At 47.6% G+C, this 14726-nt stretch overlaps 1 protein-coding gene across 2 annotated transcripts in view; it reads right to left on the bottom strand.

Annotated features, from left to right (window-relative positions):
• PPP1R26 (protein phosphatase 1 regulatory subunit 26) overlaps positions 1-14726 on the bottom strand; it is a 34290-nt gene that overhangs the window by 7694 nt on the left and 11870 nt on the right. Inside the window, exons 2-3 of one of the 2 annotated variants that reach the window (XM_088458775.1) lie at positions 12111-14726; positions 9242-10590 (exon numbers count right to left, since the gene is read on the bottom strand). The exon at positions 12111-14726 is cut by the window's right edge and continues 798 nt beyond it. In XM_088458775.1, the coding sequence (XP_088314901.1) occupies positions 10581-10590; positions 12111-14726 (2626 nt within the window). In that variant the 3' untranslated portion in view covers positions 9242-10580. Of the gene's footprint in view, positions 1-9241; positions 10591-12110 lie in introns of those variants that run through there. The other variant, XM_088458774.1, reaches the window with a different exon arrangement.

The following is a 14726-nucleotide window of genomic DNA, read 5'->3' as shown; positions in this document are numbered from 1 at the left end:
TGGCATAATGTGACATGGGGCCATTACCTAGTGGCATAATGTGACATGGGGGCATTACAATGTGGCATAATCTGACAAGGGGGACATTACAATGTGGCATAATGTGACATGGGGGGCATTACTATGTGGCATAATGTGACATGGGGGCCATTACAATGTGGCATAATGTGACATGGGGGCATTACAATGTGGCATAATGTGACATGGGGGCATTACAATGTGGCATAATGTGACATGGGGGGCATTACAATGTGGCATAATGTGACATGGGGGGGCATTACAATGCCGTGTCCGTGTACAGGAGCCGTGATGGCAAACAATGCTATAATAATGGATGTGCCAACAATGGGGTGAGATGTGATTACTGGCCAAAGCGCATCCTGCTGAACCGGGTATTTTCTTTTCTGTTCCGCTCCATCATTTCTGCATAAATGCGCTATAGCATGTAAGTACGAATGCTGTGTTCCCTCTGGAATAATGTGGACTACGAGCCTGGGATGTTCACTCCTGGCAAAGTGCTGTTTCATAGGCAAACGCAGGGGGGGTTTCCGTCTGCCTGGAAACCCCCCTCCCCAGCCCACACCATGACCACAATAGAAATAGTAATATAATAGAATTTTACTAGCGCTGCATGTTCTTCTCAGTATCATAAATGAAATAAATAGCACCACCTGTGGATCTTTTAACATGTATCAGCCAGTAATAAATAACCTGTGTACCAATTAGGGGATTTGGAAAACATGCACTGTTAGGGATGCACTGCTATAGAGCAAAATATGTACATATATGTCCAGGACAGTGCTAGGTTCTTCTGCTGCTTCCCCAGGCTCCTGGACTTGCTCCCATGCCCTGGAATGATGCCGCATCTAATGGCTCACTGTGATCGCTGGTCCTATATATGATGGAATTATGACACTTTACACTATGTATGACACATATTAAAGCTGGTTAAGTGCTAATTATGCCCTATTCATGGACTGGCCACACTCACTCTAAAAATCAAGCATTTGGAAACCCCTCTCTAGAAATCCTGCGTTTGCCACTGTGCTGTTTGGTTTATAAAATATTTGAAAAGAGCCTTTATCTCCCTCCAGTTATCTGAACAAGAATTAAAGAGCCCTTGTAAACTCTGCATTTCCAACATACTTCCCACCTCACCTTGCAGAGCGGACCCCTCACCACAGCTGAATCTCTGCATGTACCATGCATCCACAAAAGTCCTACACTTTAGTTGTTCTGAGCAAACAGAACTGGGAGGATGAATTGGCCGAGACCTTGTTCAGGGAGGTACCGCGCAAAACCAAGAGAGCACCACCAGCAGCTCAGGATGCATTAGAAGGAAACCACTAAACACTGTTGTACCATTGGTATTTCAGAAATGACGCAACCGCTATCCGCGGTCCTCACACAGACGATGGAGAGGTGACAGTCAATCAAGGTCTTGGGGATGCCCGTAGCTCACTGCCTTCTGGAAGGATGTAAGAGACCACATCTTAACAATATTACAGAGAGATGAAACTTTACTGAAGTTCTTCTTATTCTCGGGGCCCCGGTTCCATGGTCCTCGCGTCACCGTAGCATTCAGCGACTTGCCAGCTAGCATCAGATTGGAAACAAGATCGGTTTTATCAAAAACTCATAAATAGTTCTGTGAAGTTTGGGATCATGGTCCTTCCCCGATAAACTGATGAGATTTCCGGCCTTTGAGTATAAACGGGATTTCACCGAGTTGTCTGGCATGGTGACCCCGACTGGCTCACTTATCACCCCCTATTCCTTGTAGGTTTATACTAACTCCCGACCCCTTGTCAGCGTCCGTTTCACCGTTATTTTCTCCTGCTAAGATTGAAAACGGACCATTGGATTATACTCTACCATCCAACATATGCACATGTATCGCACCGTGATTATCTCATTTATGTGGGCAGCACAGACGGTGTAATGGTTAGCATTAGTGCCTCACAGCACTGAGGTCATGGGTTCAATTCCCACCACAGCCCTAACTGTGTGGAGTTTGTATATTCTCCCTGTGCTTGCGTGGGTTTCCTCCGGGTACTTCGGTTTCCTCCCACATTCCAAAAATATACTGGTAGGTTAATTGGCTCCCAACAAAAATTAACCCTAGTGTGTATGTGTGTGAGCATGTGATAAGGAACATCGGGGGGTCATTCAGACCCGCTCGCGAGCAAAGGACGCTCGCTAGTGGGTCGATGTTGCCCCACTGCGCAGGCGCACGACGGAGGGAGCTCTGTCATGCGCGAGACCCGGATAGCGACGGGCTCTCCGTCGCTCCGGGTCTCGCACCAAAGGGGGCGTGCTGTCGATGTTGATTGACAGCACGCCCCCTTTGGTGGGCGTGCCGGGGGTGTGGCTGCCAGACGGAGGCATTCCCATGGGAACGCCTACTGTCTGAAGCCGGCCCCACTGACATCAGTAATGAAACGGACCATTGGATTATACTGTAATGATAGAGCCAAAATCACTCCTGGGCTTGCGGCAGCGAGACCCTACCGCAAAAGACCATTGCGACCATCTTTTTGGCCGCTCGCATATGCTGTGGGTGGCCGCTCCATTTTTAGGTAGGAGGGCACTGATTCAGAGCGAGCGCTCTGGTCAGAGCGTTCAGCTCTGAATCAGGCCCATAGATTGGAAGCTCCACTGGGGCAGGGACTGATGTGAATGGCCAACTATTCTCAGTAAAGTGCTGCGGAATATGTGTCTGCTATATAAATAACTGGTAATAAATAAATATAATGAAACACTTTAGTGCTGATGTCGAGTTAAATGCAAAATGGGCATACATTTTATATCATAACAAAAATCTCATGATAAAATAGTGTACTTCTGCACTTACACACGTCCTGGCTAGTAACCGTGTCCATACCACATACAAGTCCAACTTGCATCCAAGTTTTACAGCATTTATTTAGCGTGCATGAAGCGCATTCCACATTAGACATTGCTAACACCACTAATACAGCAGAATGCAATTTTGTTTTCTCTAAAACATGCTCACAATAATAATCTATGCCCGAGCGCCAAAGACAGAACCAATCACTTTCAGTGGAGCGTTTGCAAACAGCCGGTCCCAAGTGGCTTGAGAGAACTTGCAACAGTTATCATCGTCTTCCTCTATTTACAGCGCCCGCAGCCACCCGCAGATAATACGGCTTTCCCAGAATCACACTGAAACCTGCATTGGCATTTACGCCTGCGATCACTGGGCCTGATTCAGATTGGATCGCAAGGCTGTGTACAAACGCACCCGCTAGCTGTGAAAATATGCTAATGAATGCAATCGCATGCCAACCGCAGCACTATACCAAGACGCCCATCACTGTATAAAGCCGCCCACTTCCCATCCGCAAGTCAGCGAAAACATCGGTAACGTCTGAACCATTCGCGCAGATGTGGGTGACCTGACCCTACCGCACACACTGCTAAACTTCCTGTCGCCATCTAGACTTCTGCCAGCGTATGCAATCACGGGGGCTTAATTGTGCACGCTCCTGTAACGGCGTTCAAACGCACAGGCACGCCTGCGTTCCACCGATCACCCCCAGTCACTTCATGTCAATCACTACGCGGTTGGACTGCGTGCTCACTGCGATCGCTTCCCGATCGCAGTGGCCAGTTTGGGCACTGAGATGCATACGCAGAAAAAAAAACAAACATCGATCGGCTGCGTGCGAGCGCAGCCGTGCGATCCAAGCTGAATCCTGGATTCACGATGCCGACTGCTGTAGCGTTCACTGTGCAGCGGCCGCCTTGTGCTTGTGCAATTTTTTGGTTTTCATGGAGTTGTTTCTTTTGACACCTAAACAAAAAAATCAACCAGCCTGTAATAATGATGAAAGAAGATCCGATGACCACACACACGCGACGCATACAATGTTGATTGGTCTATTTTATTAGTAGACGGAACCAGGTATAATCTCTCGTAGTAACGATTTATGTCCTCCAGACCAGTGACCCGATGAATTTTTATTTTCCAGCACTTGGCAAGTGCGACGGTCTATTATGTACTGCTCAGCTATAAAACATTAATAATACATAGCGATTTGGTGCTTCATCGATGCTTCATCGATGCTTCGGGTCTTCCCTTCTCCATTAGCGTCTCCACAGATCAAAGTAAAAACAGAATTTAGTCTTAAAGTTTTATTAAGTGCAACACCCTGCACACAAATATTACTAACATCTGGAAAATAAAGTAAGTTGTGACAAACTGGCGATGCGCAGCAAAGTCAGTACTGTATGTACACGATAAGTTACAGTCCTTCCCTTACAGAGGTTCCCCTTTATTGTAAAGAATTGACATTTAAAAAACAAAGGAGCAGTAAGAACAGAAGGCGGCTTTAGTTCCACATTCATTTGTAACGAGATGGTCAACGTCAGGGCTGTGAGACAGCGCAGGGCGGCTTGTAAGACAGAATTAGGGTGTACACCCGTGTGTGAAGCCGTCCGGACAGTTAAGAGATGAAGATTACAAATGTCGCTGCTGACGTGACAGTGTATGTACTGTAGCCAGAGATTAGAGACTGGGACATTCATAAAAATATGGCGCCTAGCGCCAATGCTTTGTGCTTCGCCGATAAGAAGCGTAACTGAATTGTGGGAGCTCGGGTAAATGGAGGGTTTTTAATTTTACATATGAGAAAAACAGGTATATATATATATATATATATATATATATATATATATATACACACACAGATTTGCTTGTCTTTTCAAAAATTCTAAATAATTAATTTCCTCTTTAGTTATGTTTTATGCTCATTAGTAGAAAGCAATGGTGGTAACCCACTCTATAATTAGAGCGTCAGCTCCTCTGGCTAAACTCTCCGATGTGCCGGTCAGATGTAGAGAATATGTACACAGTACAGGAGCTGGGTCCCCACTCAGTAAACGGCTGTGCAGGATTAGAGTGTAAGCTCATTCGGGCAGGAGCAATATTACCTTGTATCAGATCACTGTATGTCATTATGTTGTGATGTCCTCAATGTATAGTGATGTATAATAGGCTGGCGCTTTACAACGATAATAATGATGATGATTAGGACTCTCGCACATGAGGTCACTAATCTGATTTATCTTTGTGTGTGGGCTAAAAATGAGCCCAATTATTACATTTGGTTAAAATCCAATTAGGAATCGGAAATGCTGGCGATTGCGATGAGATTACTTATGCGTCCGTGTGTGTCTGCCCAGATTTTATTGGCAGAGAGACACTATGCATACTAATGGGCAGGTAATAGAGACATGAGGAGGGGGCAATATGCATACTAATGGGCAGGTAATAGAGGCATGAGGAGGGGGCAATATGCATACTAATGGGCAGGTAATAGAGGCATGAGGAGGGTGAAATATGCTTCTAATGGGCAGGTAATAGAGGCATTAGGAGTGAAAATGTTCTTTGAAAAGAGAGTTTAACTCCTGACAGCACAAAATTCCTTTGAAATTTAGTTCAAAACTGACCGGTTACAATGAAGATCAGTCCGGTAGAACTTAATGTAAGTGGAGGTTTACAAATAGGGAATTGTTTATTGCAGAAGAGAGGTAAGGCCCCAGGAACCTGCTTATGGCGCTGACACACATAAACTTTCACAGCGTCCTACTATAAGCTAGAGTCCTAGATCTGTGCCCTGGGTGTATCATTGCTCCCAGCCTCCCTGACACACATTACACAGCGTCCTAGTATAAGCTAGAGTCCTAGATCTGTGCCCTGGGTGTACCACTGCTCCCAGCCTCCCTGACACACATTACACAGCGTCCTAGTATAAGCTAGAGTCCTAGATCTGTGCCCTGGGTGTACCACTCCTCCCTGACACACATTACACAGCGTCCTAGTATAAGCTAGAGTCCTAGATCTGCGCCCTGGGTGTACCACTGCTCCCAGCCTCCCTGACACACATTACACAGCGTCCTAGTATAAGCTAGAGTCCTAGATCTGTGCCCTGGGTGTACCACTGCTCCCAGCCTCCCTGACACACATTACACAGCGTCCTAGTATAAGCTAGAGTCCTAGATCTGTGCCCTGGGTGTACCACTGCTCCCAGCCTCCCTGACACACATTACACAGCGTCCTAGTATAAGCTAGAGTCCTAGATCTGTGCCCTGGGTGTACCACTGCTCCCAGCCTCCCTGACACACATTACACAGCGTCCTAGTATAAGCTAGAGTCCTAGATCTGTGCCCTGGGTGTACCACTGCTCCCAGCCTCCCTGACACACATTACACAGCATCCTAGTATAAGCTAGAGTCCTAGATCTGTGCCCTGGGTGTACCACTGCTCCCAGCCTCCCTGACACACATTACACAGCGTCCTAGTATAAGCTAGAGTCCTAGATCTGTGCCCTGGGTGTACCACTGCTCCCAGCCTCCCTGACACACATTACACAGCGTCCTAGTATAAGCTAGAGTCCTAGATCTGTGCCCTGGGTGTACCACTGCTCCCAGCCTCCCTGACACACATTACTCTGTGCCCTGGGTGTATCACTGCTCCCAGCCTCCCTGACACACATTACACAGCGTCCTAGTATAAGCTAGAGTCCTAGATCTGTGCCCTGGGTGTACCACTGCTCCCAGCCTCCCTGACACACATTACTCTGTGCCCTGGGTGTATCACTGCTCCCAGCCTCCCTGACATACATTACACAGCGTCCTAGTATAAGCTAGAGTCCTATATCTGTGCCCTGGGTGTATCACTGCTCCCAGCCTCCCTGACACATATTACACAGCGTCCTAGTATAAGCTAGAGTCCTATATCTGTGCCCTGGGTGTATCACTGCTCCCAGCCTCCCTGACACACATTACACACCGTCCTAGTATAAGCTAGAGTCCTATATCTGTGCCCTGGGTGTATCACTGCTCCCAGCCTCCCTGACACATATTACACAGCGTCCTAGTATAAGCTAGAGTCCTAGATCTGTGCCCTGGGTGTACCACTGCTCCCAGCCTCCCTGACACACATTACACAGCGTCCTAGTATAAGCTAGAGTCCTATATCTGTGCCCTGGGTGTATCACTGCTCCCAGCCTCCCTGACACACATTACACAGCGTCCTAGTATAAGCTAGAGTCCTATATCTGTGCCCTGGGTGTATCACTGCTCCCAGCCTCCCTGACACACATTACACAGCGTCCTAGTATAAGCTAGAGTCCTATATCTGTGCCCTGGGTGTACCACTGCTCCCAGCCTCCCTGACACACATTACACAGCGTCCTAGTATAAGCTAGAGTCCTAGATCTGTGCCCTGGGTGTACCACTCCTCCCTGACACACATTACACAGCGTCCTAGTATAAGCTAGAGTCCTAGATCTGCGCCCTGGGTGTACCACTGCTCCCAGCCTCCCTGACACACATTACACAGCGTCCTAGTATAAGCTAGAGTCCTAGATCTGTGCCCTGGGTGTACCACTGCTCCCAGCCTCCCTGACACACATTACACAGCGTCCTAGTATAAGCTAGAGTCCTAGATCTGTGCCCTGGGTGTACCACTGCTCCCAGCCTCCCTGACACACATTACACAGCGTCCTAGTATAAGCTAGAGTCCTAGATCTGTGCCCTGGGTGTACCACTGCTCCCAGCCTCCCTGACACACATTACACAGCGTCCTAGTATAAGCTAGAGTCCTAGATCTGTGCCCTGGGTGTACCACTGCTCCCAGCCTCCCTGACACACATTACACAGCATCCTAGTATAAGCTAGAGTCCTAGATCTGTGCCCTGGGTGTACCACTGCTCCCAGCCTCCCTGACACACATTACACAGCGTCCTAGTATAAGCTAGAGTCCTAGATCTGTGCCCTGGGTGTACCACTGCTCCCAGCCTCCCTGACACACATTACACAGCGTCCTAGTATAAGCTAGAGTCCTAGATCTGTGCCCTGGGTGTACCACTGCTCCCAGCCTCCCTGACACACATTACTCTGTGCCCTGGGTGTATCACTGCTCCCAGCCTCCCTGACACACATTACACAGCGTCCTAGTATAAGCTAGAGTCCTAGATCTGTGCCCTGGGTGTACCACTGCTCCCAGCCTCCCTGACACACATTACTCTGTGCCCTGGGTGTATCACTGCTCCCAGCCTCCCTGACATACATTACACAGCGTCCTAGTATAAGCTAGAGTCCTATATCTGTGCCCTGGGTGTATCACTGCTCCCAGCCTCCCTGACACATATTACACAGCGTCCTAGTATAAGCTAGAGTCCTATATCTGTGCCCTGGGTGTATCACTGCTCCCAGCCTCCCTGACACACATTACACACCGTCCTAGTATAAGCTAGAGTCCTATATCTGTGCCCTGGGTGTATCACTGCTCCCAGCCTCCCTGACACATATTACACAGCGTCCTAGTATAAGCTAGAGTCCTAGATCTGTGCCCTGGGTGTACCACTGCTCCCAGCCTCCCTGACACACATTACACAGCGTCCTAGTATAAGCTAGAGTCCTATATCTGTGCCCTGGGTGTATCACTGCTCCCAGCCTCCCTGACACACATTACACAGCGTCCTAGTATAAGCTAGAGTCCTATATCTGTGCCCTGGGTGTATCACTGCTCCCAGCCTCCCTGACACACATTACACAGCGTCCTAGTATAAGCTAGAGTCCTATATCTGTGCCCTGGGTGTACCACTGCTCCCAGCCTCCCTGACACACATTACACAGCGTCCTAGTATAAGCTAGAGTCCTATATCTGTGCCCTGGGTGTATCACTGCTCCCAGCCTTTACGCAACACCAAAGCTCGGTAACTGCAGTGTCAAATGGCACAATGAGAGCAGCAAACTCAATAATGAGATCAGGAAAATGTTGGGGGTTTTTTTGGGTCACTTTCAATGGAGTTGGTATGGAATCCCGGCTGCCGCATGGCCGGCAGTTAGATTCCCGGCAGCGGCAGCCCGACAGATCAGCAGGTCCCGGCAGCGGAAGCCCGGCAGCGCTGGAAATCCCGACCGTCCCTAAGGTAAGTACTTACTAACCTAACCCCCCGTAGGGGTGCCTAACCCTAACCTCCACCCCAAGTGCCTAACATTAATCCGCCCTCTAAGTGCCTAACCCAACCCCCCCCCCTTCCCCGTTGCCTAAACCTAAGTCCTCTGGGGGGTGTGCCTAACCCTAACCCCCTCGTGGGGGTGCCTAACCCTAAGTCCCCCCCCCCGGGTGCCCTAAACCTAACCCTCCTCCCCCCGCGGCTGTCTGCCAGCATCGGGCAAATGATAGGGGTCTAGATATAGACGCCGGTCATTTATCCCACGCCGGGATAAAGCAGCCGGGAAGCCGGCTGTCGGTATTAAGGCAGCCGGTTTCCTGCCTGCATTCCCTTCAACTGCCGCCCTACTTCCACGTCTCCTTAAAATGTCAGGTCGACCCTGGGCTTTGACCAACTAGACCCAGCCAACTTACGACTGGGAGATGCATTAGTCACAGTCATGTAGTCGCTGTGAAAACAATGAACATCTGCTGACTAATGTAATATCCTAGTGCACAGTAATGCTCCCTCTAATAGGCCAGCTGCAGAGACGTCAGACCAGCCGCCACGAATGATGCTCTACGCACGGATAAACCAGATGTCACAAACTAAACCACGTAGCTGAGCCTCACAGATATTACACTAAGCAGTTTATTTACTACATGGCAGCTTTATAAACAACAGCGTAGCTGCCATTCTGCCAGCAGACTTTGAACAAGCACCATTATTAAATGTAAATCCAGGTGCATTTTGCACTTAATAGTATTGCGGCATTAAATTCCGCAGGCGAAAACGCTGATAGATGGCTGCTTGGAAAAGCCGCCGTTTAGTAAATAGATCTGCAAGAGTTGAAGGAAGCGATCGTGACTGAAGACGGTGCCACTCTCTGATGGGACTCAGGGGGTACAGTTCCTGGCATCACCTCTAATACTTACAACTAGTTCTGGAAACAAGATGAAAATCAGTGACATGGGCACTACGTACAATAAATGTATCAGCTTGTAATGTTACAGTAGCTCTGTACGGGCATCATTTTACATACAACAAAAGAGCTGGAGGGGGAAGGAGGCATTTATTTTACCTAGGCACGGCCAACTATTGTCCTTCAACAATATATTTTTTTTATCTCTGTGGAATATGCGTTTGAGTGGTGTTAAACAGTACAGATGTGTTTTCACGCAGGTTTGCTTATCACGTACGTCATTCGGTCATAGCACGATTTTTCACGTTTAGCCTCACGGAGAGACGTCGACTGGTCTCATTTTTATTTGCAACTTTTTCTAACAGCATTTTGCCCGCCCTGTTCTACATTTATCTATGGGACTACGGTCAGCAGTGTTTTTACATGAGTCTAATAGTATTTTAAGCCTTTAAGGAACACCTGCCCAATGAACACAGAACGGCTGGTAACATGTCAGCGTGAGGAATAACACTGGCCTGGCATAAACTGCGTGTAAATAGCGGCTCATGTGATCGGTCGACTACTGCAGCCCGTGCGCTCTCCTGGATCGAACGCAATATCGTGTTGTGCTCACTTTCTGCGCCTGCAGATACATTATTCAGCTTGTAAAACCACACACAGCCTTTATGGAAACCGTGATATGTCCTGTGTCATGGATTCCTGAATAAATTGTGGAGGGGAAAGAGGATTAGGGTTATGTAAAATGAATGAAGAGTGCATCTCACTTCATTGGAAAACCAAGCATAGTTTTTATAGAAAGCGCCAAATACATGTAATAAAAAAAAAAAACAGCTGAACCTAAAACCTGGCGCATCGAATAGAACAAATATAGGACAATTTAGACCCAGCATTCCCTCTCCGTCAGCCCAATATGTGCGTCTTTTGCCGTCGCAAGACACAGGGATATAAATGCTAAGCTTTCAAAAGGACATAAAAAAAGAAAAAGAAAAGAAAATATCTTTACATCATTTACAAAGGCTACGGAGAACATGCTCGTTACAGCTGGCGAGGAACAGAATACCCAGGATACTAAAAACTTTTTTTTTTTTCTTTTTTAAATCCACATTTGTAATTGGCTAATTGCAACACTTAGAAACAAAAAAACAAAAAAAAACAAAAAGGTTATATTAAAAAAGCAGTGGAAAGTAAATCCTTCAAGTGCCAAAACGGCATTAAAAATATCTAGTAAAAGGACAGCTTTGGAAAATAAGAGATGATAAAAGACATGTACAGTATTTTTGCAATATTTACAGGTTATCCAACATTATTCGGAATGTTTGCTGCCGTAGTCTGGACACAGTTCTGAGGGAAGGATGAAATGTAATATATCCTCATCTAACGCACAGCGACAGCAACCAAATTGTGGGCTGAACCAATAATCCCATCATCGCAGCCTATTAACTCACTAGCAAATAGCCACGTCAATCCCCTCCTCTCAACTTCCAGGTGGTGTCACCCATGGCTAGTGAGCCAACAGTCTGCATTGTCAAATATCGGTTCCGCCCACAAAATGGATGAGTCCATTGTGCGTAGGTGACGTGCGCTTTCAGCGGATTGGTGGACAGTCACAGTCGATGAAACCCTTTCAGGGTCAAAAGTAATAAATATTTGGGCAAATGTAATATTTTCCCTGAAACGCTGAACGCTCCCCCATTAGGCCTGATCGTACCCTGCACGCGGGCTCATGTGCGCTGCGATCTGCTCGCTGCCTATTTTAAATTTTAACCTGAACATACACGTATAGTACTTTGGTCCACCTGTGGATTTCAGATAAGCATGTCTGACTAGAAGATGGGGCTTGCCATAGCGTTACATTGGTAGTACTACAGTCTAATCAAGCTACCTGTGCGTTATTTGGGGAACACACTTTTTCGGAAGGGGCAGGAAAGGTCTATGTCCTAATTCACTGTAAATTTAAAAGTATCACCGACAACACGATCTTGTTGGCAATATGTAAAAATATGCTAATCTTCCTTCATGTACAGACAAGTGATACAGGACATAGCTAAGAGTGCCTGTTATGTATTGCTTTAAAAAGAAAACGAGCTGGACTAATTGCTTTGGAGTCGTGTATACACTTGCCCTAATGCGAAGGGTCTTTAAATGACTGTGCCCTACTTTACAACAGTCTTCACACTATTTACACTGATCCTATACATCTATGAGACAGAATTACTTACACCTTATCTCTCTGCACTGAGCTGTCGCTGGTCCTCACATTGCTACTAGGGGCTGCCGCTAAGTCTTCTGCCGCTTTCTCATTAACATTACCAGACCTGCCGTCACCTTCTAGCCCTTCTCTGGCTGTGTTATGGAGGGATGGAACCTCTCCTGCCTTGCCTGGGGTATTCCCTGTGATCTTGCTGTTTTTTCGGTTCGGCTGAAAGGAAAATGGGGCGGTGCATGCGGAAGTGTGTGAGGATACCTGACCGTGACAGTACTGTATGCTCATTAGATTTAGACCAGAGTCATACGCTGCTGTATTGATGGGGAGACATAACGGGCTGGAAGAGTCCTGAACCACTTTCGTCGTCACGACATACAAAGCCGGACGGACCACGGGGGCACCGATGGAGAAAGCAGGTGCCTGCACGACTTTAGGCTGTTCCAATATCAATGTTTTTTTCTGGACTGTCTGACAACTTCCCAACTGCCTGATGGCTCCTCCGGGATGGTAGATTTCAGTCGCCACCCTGGTAGCGCCCGTCTTCCCTAGGTTTAAAAGGAGCTGCTGCTCAGTTCCTGAAATGTATTTAAGACCTGCAACAAAGTTTCCAGAAATGGGGATGTTCCCTTGCGAACCGTTCACTCCAGTTTTTACGACCACTCTTCCGGGAGCCTTCTCGGTCGGCCTTACGATTTGGTTTTGCTCCACCACACAACTTCTCTTCACAATGACACTATGTACAGACGCGGCTCCCTTGGGCATGTCTGCAGGTTGTTGGTGCAGCCGTCCAACTCGGGCCACGCTGTCTTTAAAGCCACACACCTGCTGTATCACCGCCGGCTGCGTCGCGGGTACCATGGATCTGTTTTTTTCTCTGACTTTTTGAAGTATCGTCTCGGTCACAGAACTAGACAAAATCCTGGGTTCTTGCTTTACAGGCGGGGGAGGACTACTCAAGCAGGCCGGGGTAGCATCCACCCTGCTGATGTTTGGGCTGGCAACAGCAACGGGTGTCTTTTGTGTTGCTGAAAGCTCCGCAGACTCCAGAGCACGCTTGGCCAAGAACTTTCTTATTTCTTGCTCAATGCTGTCATCGCTGTCCACAGAGCTACTGTCTTGTACGGCAGGAAAGGCACTGTTCGATTTCATAGACTTGTTGGAGGCACAAGCTGGTTTAGACTCGCTGGGTTTATTACTAGAGCATGACGAATCTGTATTTCCTGTAGCGCTTTTTTTCTCTTCTTTCAAATTTACATTGATTTTGGACTTTAAGTTTTCTTTTGGGTCATTGCAATTTACAAGGCAGCCCCTGGCAACAGGAGCTTTAGAGCTGCTGTAGTGTTGCTCGCCATTGTCAACACAGTATTCTAGAGGCTGGCCGGTGGTCTCGCCAAACTGAACCTTTTTCTTGCACTGCGGTCTACCATCTTTCGGTCTCTTTTTGCATTTTCTCTTCGATCGCAGGAGGTCCTTAATAGCTGAATCTAGATCTTCGTCGCTGTCCAAAGAGCTGCTCTTATCTCCGCTGCAAATACTCCTCATTTTCATGTACATTTTTCGCTTACAGCCACTCAATCCTGGAGAGGACTCGAGACTTTCTACTGCCTTGAAAATACGATGCTTGGCCTCGTCCGATTGGCATTGTGGGTTGAGCCTCTCGTCCATGCAGATTTTTGCACTTTTGTCCAGCAAGTTTTCATTTTGGGGTAAGGCCGAGTTGACTGCACTGGTGTCGACCTTCGAAGATCTCTTTTCAAAGTTTCCGCCTTTTCCCACCAAGTCTTTTTGCAAAGTGTTCTGATTTAATTTCCTTTTTAGTGGCTTGATACCGGAAAGAGACTGATGCTTAACGTGTTGCTCCTTTGGCAATGGCTGCTTTGTGGAGGACGTGCACAGGCTTTCAGCGTGAGCCTTGCGAGCCAAAAACGTTCTTATCTCTTGCTCTATGCTGTCATCGCTGTCGACTGTGCTGTCGCTAGCATAGGACGGCACCGGCTTAGAGGAGGGCATTTCCTGTGACACTACAAAAGTACTTACTGGCTTTGAAGGCAAAATTGCTTTAGAAATGTCAAGTATCGCTTCAGCACACATTAGTTCAGCAGCCGTTTCAGCCCTACGGGTCGCCTGTACTCCAAATTCGCGTGTTGGGCTTCTGTCATCTGCAAGATTCAATGTCTTTTTACCAGTGAGAAGGTGACAACTTGCGGAGTCTTGAGATGCCATGTGTCTGCTGTTGGGCAGTTTTCTTTTCTTGCAATCCATCTTCTTAGGGGATTCAGGAGAATAGATTTTATCCAGGCAGTGACTAAAGTTCGATGTAACAACTGCACCTTTCGGCTCTTTCTCCAGTGCACCGAGACCGCCCGCCAGTCGGCTTTTTTCCAGCTGGTAAAGCTGAATGGCTTCCTCGATCCCATCATCGCTGCTGGAGTCTGAGAGTTCCACACCTTGCCTCAAGACCGCTTCCTTCAACTTGTGCTGCTTGGGTGAACCAGACACTGGTTGGAGACAGAAGTTGATTTTTAAACTCTCAGCTTTTGGTTTGGGAGGATTTTTAGGCTGTGGATTAAGACTTTGGGAAAGTGGCTTGCCAGCTAGCCCCTTAATCCCTTGCTTGGGACCTGGTTTG

This window comes from Taudactylus pleione, unplaced genomic scaffold, assembly GCF_031769625.1.
Source record: "Taudactylus pleione unplaced genomic scaffold, aTauple2 ptg000850l, whole genome shotgun sequence".
NCBI classification, from domain to species: Eukaryota; Metazoa; Chordata; class Amphibia; order Anura; family Myobatrachidae; genus Taudactylus; species Taudactylus pleione.
This window is presented reverse-complemented; position numbering and strand designations above follow the sequence as displayed.